Consider the following 16,778-nt stretch of genomic DNA (forward strand, 5'->3'; position numbering starts at 1 on the left):
GCAGGCACTTTTACCCACGAAGCCATCTCCTCAGCCCTAAGCCTGGTTCTTCTTTTGCATACTGACTCACCTTAATGATGTCACGCAAGGAACCCTGGATACACGATAAATCTTGTTTCTGATGACAACTGAATTAGACACAAGGAAGAGAGGAAGAGGCTAGACTTTCACTAGCATTTGGCCAAGGTCAATTGCCAGAGGCAACAGGAAACCAGTGCCACTGCTTCCTGGCATTAGCTTTGGAAAACTATTAACTACAGTCTCTCTACAAGCCTTACTTTCTTCATTCATAAAAGGAGATGTCTGGTTTCCTTCCCAAAGGTTGTTCCATGGAACAGTATTACTTGGCCACTTAAGACGGCAAAGCGTCCCCAGTAAATGAATTTAAGGAAGTGTTAGTCTCTTTGCTCCAGGACTTCTCAGGCTCCTTATTAGGCCAACATGAACTGGATCTCTAGGACGGACCTCACTGGCTATAGTACTTCCAAACTTTGACATTATTTCAAAGGAGCAACTCAAGAGGTTATTACGCCATTGGGCATCTTTGTGGTATGTATGTTATCTCTAAGTTTTCTTCCACTTCTCAAAAGAGTCTTCTTGGGCCTTTTGGATCAGAATGAGAAGGATGAGGAAAAGACTTTCTATGGAAACTGAAGTATTCAGACATCAAGGCCAAGTCTTCCACATGGGGATTCATGTAAATGGAGATGTGGAGGAGGAGGAAGGGAGACATTTTCAGTGTTAGGGTTTCCAAACTGCCACCTACTTTAGCACTAGAAGAGGCTAAGAATTTCTAATTCAGTGGTTGCAGTGAGGTGCTGAAGCCTAACCTTTGTACCATTGCTTTTCAAATCCATCATCCATGTCATACAGATTGGTCACTGTTGAGGAATCTATGGGACTCCACTCATGTCCTCAGCACTAACCTCTCACAGGAGGTTGAAGCTGAACCTGATTTTATATAGATCAGATATCCCATGCCCCACTTAGTTCATGCAAACTGGGGATGGCCATTCGATCTTGGCTGGGACATCCAAATCTCTTCTCTGTAACGTTTGCCTTTAGGGTCAGAACAGGACTCTGGTGTTGGTGTTGTAAGTACCACGTGCTGGACAGCTGTCCCAGTGGGCCTGTCAGCAGTGACGTTGCCTCATTAGGAAGAGCAAATGTAAGAGGAGCAGACATAAGGTGCAGTCAGGCATCAGTCTGGGTCTGATTCCTGGCGCCATCTCTGTGTTTCCCACCTCATGATGGCTCAGATCTCCTTTTATGAGCGCAATAGGCTAAAAAGTCCCTTTGCAGGGCTGGAGAGATGGTTTGGTGGTTAAGAACACGGCTGCTCTTGCAGAGGACCCAAGTTCGGTTCTCAGCATCTACATGGTGGCTCACAATCAACTAATCCAGTTCCAGGGGATCTAATCCCTCCTTCTGGTCTCTGTGGGTACCAGAATGCACAGATATACATGCAGGTAAAACATCCCCACACATAAATTTTAAAAAAGAAAAATTTAAAGTCCCCTTGCTTCAGTTAGTTTATGCTAGGTGTCTATTATTTTAATCCGAAAAAATTTTGAGTATAGTTATACCTGTCCTTCACACCTCTTGAAAGTAAAATGCACATGTCCGTCTTGAAACCCCACTGAGATGACAGTAAGGGTGTTTTTTTTTTTTGCTTTTGTTTTAAGTGGCACTACCTAGAACAAAAAGAACTAATATGGTAACAATGGTCATACAAGATCTGATGCTGGAAAGCAGTTGGATGAATCTTGGAGTCAGAGTTCTGATTTTCCCAGGAAAGCATAGCTTTTACCTCGGTACTCTGGTAAATTACTAATAGCATCCTTTTACTTTTACATAGCTGAGTTTGGAAGATTGTCTAATTAATTAATTAACTAAAACATGCATGGTAGTACATGCCTGTAATCTCTTAGCACTTGGAAAGTGGAAGCAGGAGGACCAGAAATTCAAGGTTAGTCTCAGTTACATAGCAACCCAGCAGAGACAAGTGGCTTTATTTTGTGATGATGAAAATGTTCTGGAAATGAATGGTAGTGATGGCTGCATGCCTCACAAATATACAGAAGTGATGAATTATTTAAGAGTAAATTTTATAATAAGTAAGTTATATGGACTTAAGAAATTGTGTGAGAATAGAATATAAGCTGAGCAGTGCATACTCCCTGGACCTCTTTCTGTGCCAGCAGCAGTGGCCTTCTAGAAGCCTGCTCCCACTGGCTTGCACTAGCCTGACCTTTCTCAAGTCGCCAACTGTCCTTGGGTTGTGTCTGTGCTTGGCCTGACACCCCTGATCCCTGTTCTCTCAGCCTCCTGGCTCAGATCCTTGGACAAATGTACCCCTGAAATATGCTCTTCAGGACTGAAGGGGACCTCACTTTACTCTCTTTAGCTAAGGGTCTGGGGCTATGACTTCATAGCTGCAATCCCACACACGCACCTCATGTCTGGCAGGTGATGAGACCTTAAAAAAACAGGCACCGATTGAAGACTAAACACTGTTTCCAGACAGGGTTTCTCTGTGTAGCCCTGACTGTCCTAAATTCACTCTGTAGACCAGGCTGGCCTTGAACTCAGAGATCTGCTGCCTCTGCCTCCCGAGTGCTAGGATTAAAGGTAGTATGCCATCATGTCTAGCTAAACATTGCTTTTAATGTGTGGGAACAAACATTTGAAAATTGTGCTCGTGGTCTGATTGGCTCCTTAAAGACAGATTAAGTCAGGCTTGAAACAAAGCAGAATAAGACAAATGTCTCAATATACACAGTTATTATTCTTGTCTTAGTGACTTTTCTATTGCTATAACAAAACACTATCATCAAGACAATTTATAAAATAAAATATTTAATTTGGGGTTCACCATTCCAGAGGGTTTCCATCATGGTGGGGAGCATGGTAGTAAACATGATCCAAAAGCACAAGGCAAAGAGAATTAACTGGGAACAACATGGGCTTTTAGTGCCTCAAAGCCCATTCCTAGTGAGACACCTCCAAGGCCACACCTCCTCAACAGTTCTATAAATGGGAGCCAAATACGCAAATATATGAGTCTATGGGCCATTCTCATTTGAACGAACACAACAACCTTCTGACAGCTTGCTCAGAGAAAGCAATGAGATGTTGCCACAGTTTGAATCTCTAGGCAATTGTTTAGAAATCACTTAAGCTGGGTGGTGGTGGCGCACGCCTTTAATCCAAGCACCACTTGGGAGGCAGAGGCAGGTGGATCTCTGTGAGTTTGAGGCCAGCCTGGTCTAGTGAATTCCAGGACAGGCTCCAAAGCTACCGAGAAACCCCGTTTTGAAAAATTAAAAAAAAAAAAAAAAAGAAAAGAAAAGAAAAAGAAAAAAAAAAGAAATCACTTAAAAATTCTGTCAGTGTGGTAAATTAGATCCATGACTGTTGTCCGTTCTTATTCATTACTAGTGCAATTATTTGCTTTAAGATAATGTTTTCAGGAGGCTAGAGTTATGGCTTAGGATATGGCAAGCATGAAGACCAGAGTTTGGATCCTCGGACAGTCATAGGGGCCACCTATAATCCTAGCACTCTAGAGTCAGAGACATGGGATTCCCCAGGGCAAACTGTTACAGAAGAAATTAATGTGACTGTCCAGATAGTCAGATATCCCTGTTGTTAGGTGATATTTCACTTTTCTAGGGTCTTTGACAAAGTTGAAAACTAGATAGTCATAGTTAAAGTTTTTCTTAGTAATAATAAAAAGTAAATTAGGTCTAAAACTTTAGAGTCACAAAGATAAAAATAGATAATAGAATATTTTCTCTAATTTTGCTAAGTACAAATGAACTAGATATTTTAACTAATTCTGATGTAATAATTGTTTTATTGAATATAATTTTACCTGTATATAATTATACATTTTACTATGTTAAAGTTAAGACCTTTCTTTAAATTAGAAAAAAAGGAGAAAATGTGAAATATTCCTTTACACTGTGTGAATATATGCTGTTGTAATCGGCTTAATAAAGAAGATAACTGGCCAATAGCTGAACAGGACAAGGTTAGGTGTGAGAGCCAAACTGAGAATGCTGGGAGGAAGAAGGGCAGAGTCTGGAGTCACCAGCAGACACAGACAAGATTGGCATGCTGTACTGAGAAAAGGTACCAAGGCACGTGGCAAAGCATAGATAAGAAATATGGGTTAGCATAAATATAAGAGGTAACTAAAAAAAATAAAAAGAAGAAAAAGGAAAAAAAATAAAAAAAGAAAAGAAAAAAGCTGGGTGGTGGTGATGCATGCCTTTAATCTCAGCACTTAGGAGGCAGAGGCAGGCGGAACTCTGAGTTTGAGGCAAGCCTGGTCTACAACAGCTAGTTCCAGGGCAGGCTTCAAAAGCTACAGAGAAACCCTGTCTCAAAAAAAAAATAAACAAAAAACAAAACAAAACAAAAAAGAGTTAACTAGTAACAAGCCTGAGCTATTGGTTGAGCATTTATAATTAATATTGGCCTTCTGAGTGGTTATTTGGGAGTGGCTTGAGGACAGAATTTTCTGCCAACAAGAAACTTTCCATTTGATCTATGTGTTTATTTTAAACTTGAATCTGTCTGTGTCTGTGTTAAGTGTTACACCACAGTCTCTACTTGGCCTAGACAGACTAGCACCTGATGAATCTAAGACACAAGCACTAGATTCCACCTTCTAGTGTTGGCCAAAAAGACGTCTTTTCTAAAGTCCCTACAGTATTGCATGCCTCATCAAATAACTCTTCAATCTGTCCCTACAGTGAAAGCCAAGGAAACAGAAATCCTCTGCCCATGATGGTCCCCTAAGCCTGCACTCCTCGTAAGAACCAGCCAGCTCTCCTCCCTCTCTCAGGGAGCAGTTCTCTGTACTGACTGGATGGCCGCTATGTGAAGGAGTGCCAGCTTCACAGGACAGCCTTCAATTTCTACTGCCTTGGTTATTGTCTCTGGACCAAACATGAATATATATATATATATATATATATATATATATATATATATATTCTATTTTTAAATTTATTTATTTATTATGTATATAATATTCTGTCTATGAATAAGCCTGCAGGCCAGAAGAGGGCACCAGACCACATTACAGATGGTTGTGAGCCACCATGTGGTTGCTGGGAACTGAACTCAGGACCTTTGGAAGAGCAGGCAATGCTCTTAACCTCTGAGCCATCTCTCCAGCCCTGAATATAAATATTCTAAACATTTATAATACATAGGATAAGGGAGTCACTGGGCAAAGCTCAAACTTGGGAAGAGGTGGTAGTTAAGCAGCACCATCTTTATTGTGCTGCTTAGCTCATTTTTCTGTGTTGAGAAGGCCTATTCTTAACTCTGAAAGCAACACAGGTTACAGGTCTGAACATGCCATGCCTCCTCTCCTGGTTATTCCTAGTAAATTTGCTTTTCAGCCACGGTAAGGTAGATAGGAGTTTAAAGAAGGTAACTTCTGGCTTCTTAAGTGTCGTGCTATATATTAAGCAAATAAGATCTAAGGCTAAATAAAAAAAAAAGAGACCTTTCTTCTTTAGTAAGAGAGTGAGTGCAGATTTTGTTTTGACTGCCACTAAACACTCTGGCTACTGTTGAATGAACTAAAAATCACCTCATCAATTAGAGGCAGTGATGGTTTCTCTCTTATTCCCAATCCATCTCCCTACCTCCCTGACCAGCTGCTGTAACCACAGAGATCCTGGGCCCCACACCCACAAGCAGCAGATGAAACCCGCACTACCTTTCGGCTACCTACAGCTGGAGAGAGAGTGATTAGCAGGACAGAAAGGAAAACTTCATCAACAGAGTAGCATCTTCACTTCAGCTGTTCCTGGGGGCAAAACAGCTCTGAAGAGAAATGTCAGTGTAAGCTGAGCAGTTCTCTCCACTCCTCATTACAGTGGCCCCAGTTATAATCACAACCACGGTGACAAGATTTAACACACCTGGTCTCAAGGATGCAGTGGCGGAGTTAGGCATCCATCCATCCCATTTCCTTCCTTCACCCACTGAGTAAGCACGATTTGTAAGTTTCAGTGAGTTTGGCCCAGAGGTGTGAAGAACAGGAGAGGCATTTTCTTTTTACACCACTTTTTAAAAGTGACAGAGGTCTTCAAGGCCACAGGTTAATTCCTGTTTGCTGAGGCAAACAGTGCTGCTTTCATTAGCTAGACACAGATGTGAGGCACTTAGATAACGTTTCTTTTCTTTTTCTTTCCTCCTCTTCCCCCGCCCTCCTGTAGCCCATGTTAGTCTTGAACTTGGTGATGAAGCCAGGGTGACCTGATCCTCCTGCTCCCAACCCCGAGTGCTGAGATTACAAGCGCACAACAGCACACCCAGCTTTTAGAGTTCCTGCTTCAGCTTTCATTGTTCCCTTATTTACACACACACACACACACACACACACAATTCTCTTTTATTGCGTATGTACATGTGTGCATAGCATTACTCATACTTCGTAAGAATTTTTCCTTTTTTGATATTGGGGTCAAACTTAGTGCCTTTAATTACTAAGCATGCGGTCTACAAGTGGGCTACACCCCATGTTCAAAGTTTTATGGATTTGTTTTGTTTTATCTGTGCAGCCCAGGAGCACCTGTTCTGTAGCAGACAGAGCTGAACTTGTGATTCTCCTGCCTCCAGATCTCAAATTTGGGGATTACAAGGGTACAACACCATACTGAGCTTAGATTTTTCTTTAAAAGGTTGTAACTTGGGCCTGGTGATGGTGGCACACGCCATTAATCCCAGCACTCCGGAGGCAGAAGCAGGCAGATATGTGAGTTTGAGGCCAGCATGGTCTGCAAAGCGAGTTCCAGGACAGGCTCCAAAGATACACAGAGATACCTTATCTTGAAAAAACAAACAAAAAAGGTTGTAACTAATATTTTTAAATATATTTAATGATTTATTATCTATTTATTTGCATGCACATGTGCATCCCTGCATGTGCAGGTGTAAGAGATATGTCAGATCTGCTGAAGCTAGAGTTTCAGGCAGTTGTGAGCTGCCTGATGTGGGGGTGCTGGGAATTAAACTTTGGCCCTCTACAAGAACAACATATGCTGGAACTGAAGCGATGGCTCAGTGGTTAAGAACACTGGCTGCTCTTCCAGAGGTCCTGAGTTCAATTCCCAGCAAACCACATGGTGGCTCTGAACCATCTATAATGAGATCTGGGTCCTCTTCTGGAATGCAGGCATACATGCAGGCAGAACACTGCATATATAATAAATAAATAAATAAATAAATCTTTTAAAACAACAACAACAACAACATATGCTGTTAACTGCTGAGCCATTTCTCCAACCTCTTAAATCATCTTTTATTACTAAATAATTTTAGACTGGTAGAAGATTTTAATATAGAATTTCTGCACTCCCTCATTCAATCTTCCCAGTTGTTAAGGATTACATAAACAGTGATACTGACTAGGGACCCAGTTCAGTACAAGCTAGAATGAATAAAGTTCTAGGTTCAACCCCAATTTCAAAGAGAAAAACTGCAACAAGAGCAACACAAGGACCACGATGTATTTACTAGAAGCATCATAGATTCTATTGTTGTTTGAGATAGGATCTCGCTATGTAGCCCAGGCTGGCCTTGAGCTCATGATCCACCCACCTTGCCTCCTAAATGCTGGGATTATACGTATACAGCAATATGCTTAGCCTAAGTTATTTTCTTGAGTGGCAGAGGACTGAACCCAGGGCTTTTCCTGTACTGAGTGCCAGGCAAGTGTTAGACCATCTATACTCCCAGCCCTGTAGATCTTAGCAAAGATGGAAAGTACAGAAGTTTCTTGATTCCTGTTTGTACAGCAGGTTCTGAACAAAAGCTGTGTATTTACTACAGCAATTCATTTAATTCTAGGAACCATCAGGCTATGTGCACATGTCCCTGTCTTATCGCCAGACAGACTAGGTGAGAACTCCATCACTGCACAATTCTTCCCAGAGAAAAGCTCTTGTGAGTCAGCTCGGCCATTCTTCCCACTTCCTTTGTGTCACTATTAGTCACAGCCCCAGTATTCATTTCCTGCCATCATCCTCACGAACTAAACTTTGATTCTGTTTCAAGAAATGTGCCGGCTAAATGCAGCATCGAGACACCTTACCGTGGGGGGTGGGTGGTTAGGTGAGCACTCTGGGTACTGAATGAAACAAAGTAAGCTGGGGGGATGATGCTAGAAAACCGTTCCCCCACCACAGGATGCAAAAGTGCCTAGACTTGTCTTTCTCTCACCTTCTTTATTTCCCATTTAATCAGTTCTAGGGGCCATGCCTGCTGCAGCCATACTGCTGCTAGGAGACAACGGGCTGTGACAATCCAAGAAACACTGGCCTTCCTACAGCTGAGTTACTAAGAAACACACAGCTCTTGTGACTTGATAAAAACAAATCCTCCCTTGACGAGGCCACCACAGTCAAGCTTTTCTAACTCTCAGGTGAACACATTCATGCCACGTGAGCCCATGCAAGCCAAACCTTACCCTAGGCAAGGCACCCTAGGCAAGGCACATGTGAAGGCAGAGAAGGGCAGCTGAGGGTGGCAGACAGGGAAGTGGCCGTCTGGAAACCAGCTGCCAGGCTGAACGACAACAAGTAGGCATTGATGGGGACAGCGAGGCTGTCAAGGTCGGAAGGGGACAACTAAGAACGCCTACGTGTACAAACAGGTGTTGGTGACTGATACGGTAAAATACAGGCATGAATAAGCCTCCCTGTGTGACAGAACAATCACTCTCACAATGGCTTCCCAGAGGTTTGGCTAAATACTGATGTGCGAGCCGCAGATCAGTCTGTGGGTGCCAGCAAATGAATTATTAACACAAACGCTAATCTGAAATCAGCTGGGAAGGTGGTTCCATTAGAAGCAAGAGGGAAATTCATTCTGAGTTCATTCACTCTCAGCACACATTCCAATTCATAAACTTTCTTCCTGTATTGGCCATACAATGGGGAGAGGTCCACCCAAACCCACTTGAAGAAAAGAAGAAAGTATAATTTACGCCACAACAAAATATGGATTGAACTCAGAGCTGGAAAGGAAGTCTCTCTTAGATGAAGCCTCCCATTCCTACGCATCAACAGTGAAGTGAGTCAGAAAGACAAGCCACCAGAGCTCAGGCTGCAGAGTAGGGTGGATGTGCTCCAGCTAGCTCACTGTGGAGCCTGCCCTGAGACTGCCAGGACTCACAGCCTCTGGAAACGTGCGTGTGATTTTCCCGCAGCAGCTACTGTGTAGCTACTGTCTAATGCATCACAGAGACTCTTACTGGAGATGCAAACCATACCATTTTCTTGCTATGAAAACCCCAACTCAAATCTAAGCAAGGCGTTTAAGCTGAACCTGTACAAGGAAGACTGGGTCCCAGAATAACACAAGGAAGGGAAGATGCACGGGGGGAAGCTGGCTTACCTCAGTTGCTTTCTGGCTGAGTCCCCGCAGCAGCAGCACAACCACATGGATCGCGGCTCTGCGCACTTGAACATCACTGTCTGTCTTAGCTACAGCAATCAGGCAGGCTGTCACCTAGGAGGGTGAGGGAAGAAGTCAATAGGAACCAGGACTGCATAACTACCTAGAGCCTTTCAACTGCGCTCCTCTCAATTACACACTCCCTAAGAGCAAGCTGGCTTAGAAAGGAAGAGGTGGCTTTGTTTTCTCATGCTCAATGAAGAAGATGAGATCAGTGGTAGAGGTCCTGATAGAGCCAACTGTTTCTGGAAAAGGTCAAAATCTGGTTTGAAATTCAGGGATGGAACCAGAGAGTGGGAAGGCATAGATGTCTACAGAATATGTTTTCAAAACAAGGCAAGGCCAAACGCAAGTATTCCCTAAAATTGGGGAAAGGTGTTATGTGCTCATCTTTGGGAACTTCCCATCAGAGGAAGGACAGATTGGTCAGGGCAGTTTCTAGGGCCTGAGGACCATGAGGCTCAGCTAAGGAGCACAGGGCTATGAGGAGCGAGACACTCATTACCTTTGCATGTCCACCCAGTCCTTTAAACCTAGTGTCCACTCTAAGAGACAGCATGGCCTGTCTCAGAGGTGCTCTGCCTGCGTCTCTTCTTTTGTAGACCGGATTTTTCAGCACTCAGGCTCTTTCAAAGACAATTCCATCTCAGAAAAGAAGGACTAGAAATTACTTGCAAACATGGAGTCATGTGGGCCAGCGAGATGGCTCAGAGGGGACAGGTGTGAGCTACTCAGTCCTGGTGCCCCAAGCTCTATCTCTAAAGCGTTATGAAGGGGAAGGAGAGACTGATCCCTAAAAACTGTCCCTTGACCCCCTGCACTAAAATAAAACATGGTGCCATACACACAGCTAATAATTACACGTGATAAAAACGAGACAGTGTGGGGCTGGGGACGGCTCTGCTGGTAAACTGTTGTTTGTACAAGCGTGAGGGCCTGAGTTAGAAACTGGTACACACAGAGAGGAAGAGGAGAGGGGGGAAGGGAATGGGGAAGGAGAGAGACAGAGAGAGAGAGAGAGAGATTCTAAATCCTATGCCAGCTATCCTACCACTGCTCCTCACAAACACAAAGATACTCTAAAAGGTCTGTAAGGAGACACCATTAACAAGATGCCTTTCTGAGGCATTCAGGCAAGGCTTAAAAGGAAAAACATAACTTTTGTGTGTCACATGGCAGTAACAAGCTGCAAGTAAGCCTAAATTATTCAATTGGTTTCTCACATAGTTTTGCTATTAGGTTTTCATTGTGTGCTTGTATTTCTTGGCCAGCAGTGGAGAGAATTCTAGCCATGATAAGAAAATAGCCAGATCGTGTATTAGAAAACATGTATAAATACTTATTATGTTCAAAGGATGGGGAATACAGGCACAATGAGGAAATAGGCTTGTGTAGAAATTTTAACTATGCAGGTTGTATTTTTCACAGCTTTCAAACAGTTGGGCAGAGTTCAAAGTACCTAATTAATCAGTGATGGCAGAGAGATTAGAAGAAGGAGGCTTGTTCTGAAATATAATTGCATCTGTGATGTGCTGGCATTCCATCAAGTTGTGCATCTAATAGACACGCTTGCAGATTGAAAGGGAAGAAAAACCCCAGAGAAACTGCAACCCATGGGGAACTGCTGTTCAGTAAGATCTAGGAAGCTGCTTCTCTGCTTTGGACCTGGGATCCCCAACCCTAAGGCCAGCAGGGGCAGCTTCCATGCCCCTGGCATTAACGGCAGAAGCATTTTAGTTAGGAATTCCTTGGGTCACCTCCAAGGAGGCAACAATATAATAGCTACCTTCACTTTCAAGCTTAGTATTTACAAGGTAGGAACTGAAGACAGAGAAACAAGTTAGAGCTAGGTTGTAGTCTTTCCAGACACACGAAAGTTTTTCTTACTTGGTTTCATAACATAGGAAGCCAGCCCACAGCAACGTCACAAGCAGAGGTTCTGAGTGACTGCCCCATGCCTCTCAAGGTTTAGCGTTGGGTGCAGGATTCCAATTTGGGAGACCAAGGTTTCCCCTTCAAAACCCTACTGGTGCCTGCTTTTGCCTCCTCTGTTCTGCCCCTCTCAGTACAAGCCTGGTTCTGACAGTTAAGCTACAATTTGGATATCTAGGGAGAAGAATCCTGTTTGGAGAAGGGCTTTTCTCTTTAAAGTTAATTCTTCAATCCCTACGCTATATCTTGAAGGTACAGCGGAAAGAACTGTGCTTCTCTAAGGGTTTCTGGAATAGCCTGTAGCTTCTGTACCATTTGCAAGTAGTTGTCCATGACAATTAGGAAGAGGCCTAAGATCAGAAGAGGCCAATGAACCTTTCTCTACACGTCTGCCATGAGGACCACATTCTACATAATGGAATGGCTATTCAAGGCAGTAGGATTTTTGTATGGCCTTGTATATGTCATCTAAAGGTCAGAACATCCTCCTGCTCAGGTCAAGCACCTGTGCCTAGCTCATACGCTGCTTTCCTGAAAGCTGGTACCATGGATTTCTGCCTAACACTAGAAGTGGGGAGCTGGCAAGGCTGTTACCTTCCATTTGTCTAACACTCCAGGGTTAGTCTCTCACCTCCAACTCCAAGGACATGCTCAACATTGCCTTCCATCTCTAAAAGCCTTGGTGAACCACAGACATGATGCAAGGTCTTTACTAATTTATAATATTCCCAGTTTCTATTTCTAAGCTTTCCCACAGGACAGAAATCCATTTTGGATTAATTCGGGACACTTGCCCTGAGGGTCAACGCACCTATCCTAATGAGAGATACTGCTGAAGGCTTCCTCTTCACAGGCAGAATCATGGAAGCCATCTTCCCTTCTGAAAGCCATACAGAAGGGAAGATGATGGCTGTTTTGGAAACATTAGTGGCCAGTCTGAAAAACTGAACATTTCATAGGAGCCACAGAAATAAGGAAAATCATCACCCCCAAACATCTGGCACACAACCTGAGTAAGGAAGACTATGTAAATAAAGAGTAAAATGGCAAGATCACCAATAAGCACTTTGGAAAACCCCAGGGAGAGAAGCTACTAGAGTTGAGGTGTGCGTCAAGAAGTCATGACCTCAGTGTTCCAGCATCCCTTTCTCCCTTTCCCTGAAGCTTCATTTGTTAAAATTCAGTTGCTGTGCTCACATGTCTGAAACTGGATCCACTGGAGAATTAGAAAGCAATGGTTATTATGAGCTCAGCTTACTCATTTCACCTACCAGGAAAGAGACCATGATGGTTACTTGAGCTTCTTCAGGGTTCCCCAAAGCATCAGTGGAGTCCCACTGCAGGCACTTTGTCACGTATGCAACTGCACTGACGGTGGAAAAGCCTGTGATAAACTCAGAGCATGTGCTGCTTTGAATGAGAATGCCCCCACAGGCTCTGGCATTTTAACACTTGGTCCCCAGTTGATAGCGCTGTTTGGGGAAGCTTAGGAGCTGTGACCATGCTGGAGGAGGGACATTAAAAGGGGCAGGCTTTGAGTTTTTACCTTGCACCATTTCTAGGTTGCTCTCTTTACTTTATGCTTATGGTTTAAAAGTGAGTCTTGCCAGATGTGGTGACACACACCTTTGATCTCAGCACTCAGGAGGCAGAGACCGACAGATCTCTGTGAATTTGGGGTCAGCCTGGTGTACACAGGGAGTTCCAGGACAACTAGGGCTACACAAAGAGACAATGCCCTTACAAACAATAACAAAAACAAAACATAAAAGGAGGAAAGAAAAGGAAAGATGTATGCCTTCGGCTTCCTGTTCCTGCTATCACCCCTTCACTCCACCATCATGGACTCCAGCCCTCCAGAACTGTAAGCCCGAATAAACTCCTTCATATATAGGTTGCCTTGGTCATGTTTTCTCACAGCAACAGGAAAGTAACTGATAGGAGCAGTGACTCTGTACCTGCCTCAGAGCTCAAGTACGTGGAGTTTTGGGCATTCATTAAAGTAGGCTGTTCCATGTCCTCATCACCTGGGGCACATCTTATCTGCTGGATTGAGGACAGGCCTCTTCCTGCACTGACTTAAATCACAACACTTCACACAGTGATAAAGATGAAAGCCTATCAAGATTTGGTTTCAAGCAACATAGTGCTTAACATGAACAAGAAGTTGTGGAAAAAATGATAATGTACTCTAAACAGGCTAAATCTTGACACCAACAAAGAAGAAAAACTTAAATTCCCAGTAGGAAGAGATGGGGGAAGAGCTGGACCTATACTTTCTTTCCCTCCCTGCCAGCCAACACCATATAAAATACAGAAGTGTTCCCAAATCTGGACCACTGACAAATTAGGACAGCTCTCTTCAGATGCCACAGCTAGAGGGGCGAATGTCCCCAGAGCAAAGAGCATCAGGTTTGATGGCTAGTTCATCTTTCTAACAAAGTAGATTATGAACCTGCACTTCCTCTGCCTTCCTAACACTGATGAGCGTGACTTCTCTAACACAGGGTACCAGCTCTGTGTGAGCCCTGTGCTTGGTCTAGTGAATCACCCATTGTAGACTCTACTGACATGCCAGGCTGCAGAGCAGTCTCTTCAAGTTAAGTTCCTTCTCTATCAGCACTTGAGGCTAGGGATCGCCCAGACACCAGGATTCAGAGACTTCATTAGATGCTTAAGAGCTAATAAAAATGTCTTAGTGATTTGGAATAAATTATACCATTGCATTTCTTTTGCTGTCTTCTCATCTCACACAAAGGAAAAGCTCACAGACTTTGCAAGCCCTATGTAGATTGGCCACTACCTTTCCAACACTGGCTCCTTATGTTCTTTCTCTCACACTTTCCTCTCCAGCAACAACCCACCTGGAATGTTGTCCTCCAGGTACATGGATCACCTCTTTCCTTACATCTTTGCTCAAATGTCACTCAACAGAAAATTCTGCTTGTCCATCTCATTTGTGTCCAACAACAAACTGCCTCTTCTCTCACTAGGTGTAACTTCCTCGTGACCTACCATCGTGTCACAAAATATTCATTTAGTTATTTATCTACTGTGTGCTTCCTGTCTCCAGAATGTCAGGTCCATGAGGACAGAGAATGCTCCTGTGCTCACAGCTCTTTCTCACCACCCAGCACATGGCTTGGCTGCAGGACCAATTGGTACAGAGTATGTGATCAAAGCCTGTCTACTGAATGACAAAACAATTTGAAGACCTACTGAACGGGTACCTCGTTAGTGGTGGCGCACACCTTTAATCCCAGCACTCAGGAGGCAGAGGCAGGCAGATTTCTGATTCTACACCAGCCTGGTCTACAGAGTGAGTTCCAGGATAGCAAGGGCTACACAGAGAAACCCTGTTTGAAGCCCCTCCCCTTCCCCCTTAGAATTAGTTATCTCTTTCATTGTTGAGACCAAATACCTTCCAGAAGCAATGTCGGGAATAAAGATTTATTTTGGCTCAGAGATTAAGAAGGAATATTATCTCTCACTGTGGGCCGGCATGGAGACAAGAACGTGAGTCAGCCAGTCACACTGCATCTGCAGTCAGGAAGTGGAGAGATAAAAATGCAAACATTCAGCTTATTTTCTCCTTTTATTCGGTCTGGGACTCCAGCCATAGAATTGTACCACTCACCTTGAGGGTGAGTATTCCCTTCTTAATTAAATCTCTCTAGAAAAACCCTTATTAATACCTCTGGGTGTATCTCTAGGGGATTATAAATCCCATCAAATTGACAATAAAGATTAACTGCAAGTTAACCTTACCAACAGCGATCCGCCTGCCTCTGTCTCTCCAGTGCTGGGATAAAAGCTGTGCACCACCACACCTGACGAACACATCACTTTTAAACCACAGTGCTCCACCTTTTGTCCTCAAAGGACCATAGCTATCTCATGATGCAAAGTATAGTCAGTTCATTCCCAAGAGTCTTAACAGCTCTAACATCATTCAAGGCTAAAATCTCATTTAAGATGAAAGACAATCTCTTAACTGTGAGCCCCATAAAACAAAAAGCAAAAAACATATTTCTAAGATATAATGACACAGATTAAACATTTGCATTCCTATAGGGAAGAATGAGGGGCTAACCAGAAAAGACCTGACAAGCAAACCTAAAACCTATCAGAATACAACTACACCCTAGCTTCCCATTTGGCATCTTGGGACCCTTACTGACATCATGTGGGCTCCAACAGACTCAGGAAGCCCCCACCCTTTAGTTGTATCACATGCAGCACACACAGCCTCTCTCTTGAACTGATTCTACTGCAGCTTTCCTTGGTGGATATCCCATGGTCCTGCTATGTCCAACATCACGGGCTTCCATTTCAACTTAGGATCCCCTGCACAATTTTTGCAAGGGCCCATCTTCCCTGAAAGGAACTAAGCCCTGCCACACACTGCTTGGCTTCAGCGATTTTCTGAAACCTTGGTGCGCCCTCCCATGACTGCTAACTTGCATTTTGCATGCCTGCAAAACCAGCACACGAGGATAATGCCATCAAGTGCCAGCCTGAGGCCCAGAATACCCCTTCTATTCCAGCTGTAGTGGTCTCTGTGTGACCTTGGCAGTTGAACCTTGGAAAGCACTTCCCTGTGTGGTTGTCTTGAGCAGTCCCATAAACCACATGGTCAGGTTTATCACAGCAAAGGCCCCACTTCTTGGTACCAATTTCTGTACCAATCCCCATCACATGCACATGCCCCCCCCACACACACAAAGACTCCCCACTCTTTCCATGTGAAGGGTCTGAAACAGTCTGCCTACAGAAGGGCTCAGTGGATGAAAACACTAAAGCTGGTAGGGCTCCAAGCATGTTCAAACTTGTAGTCTACCTAAGGTACCTGGTTTGGCACTGATGACAAGGCAAGCATGGGATGCTACATAAGAACATTTAAGAGGAGGAGGCAGAAGTTATATGGGAAGGAAATACCCACTTTTTCAGATCAGAGGGATATATTGCTGTCTGAAGCTTTTCTGCCAAAATCAGGCTCTACTAAAGCAAGAGCTGCATGATCCTTCCTGCTTGCGGCTTTTCGCAAACGGCAAGGCGCTCTACGTTCAGGACGTAAAGACAATCTTCTAAGTGAGCTGAAAACATCATGAGACAGTACGGAATTTTAAGAGAGTTAATCCTTGAACTAACTACCCACATTCAAATCCCAGTCCTGCCATGTGCTCCCTGTATACTTTGGCAACTTATTTAGTCTTTCTGTGCCTCAGTTTCTTCTGTTAGCACTAGATCTGTTGACATACGTAAGGTATTAAGTGCTTGCCATTATGACTATCTTTTAAACACGTAGGAGCTAGTCTTCCCAGATAGCCTTATCATTCCCTGCATTTGCCATTAATCAG

The 16,778-nt window shown here is 43.7% G+C and overlaps 1 protein-coding gene across 5 annotated transcripts in view; it reads right to left on the reverse strand.

Moving 5' to 3' along the window:
• Window positions 1–16,778, reverse strand: part of Tango6 (transport and golgi organization 6 homolog) — a 163,741-nt gene that overhangs the window by 14,611 nt on the left and 132,352 nt on the right. For 4 of the 5 annotated variants that reach the window (XR_015735906.1, XR_015735907.1, XM_087900178.1 and 1 more), the window contains one exon: window positions 9,427–9,540. Coding sequence is in view for 3 of the 5 variants with exons in the window: in XM_087900178.1 (XP_087756304.1) it covers window positions 9,427–9,540 (114 nt within the window). In the remaining 2 variants the exon portion in view is untranslated. Of the gene's footprint in view, window positions 1–7,011; window positions 7,225–9,426; window positions 9,541–16,778 lie in introns of those variants that run through there. The other variant, XM_087900179.1, reaches the window with a different exon arrangement.

This window comes from Myodes glareolus, chromosome 22 (assembly GCF_982192425.1).
Source record: "Myodes glareolus chromosome 22, mMyoGla1.1, whole genome shotgun sequence".
NCBI classification, from domain to species: domain Eukaryota; kingdom Metazoa; phylum Chordata; class Mammalia; order Rodentia; family Cricetidae; genus Myodes; species Myodes glareolus.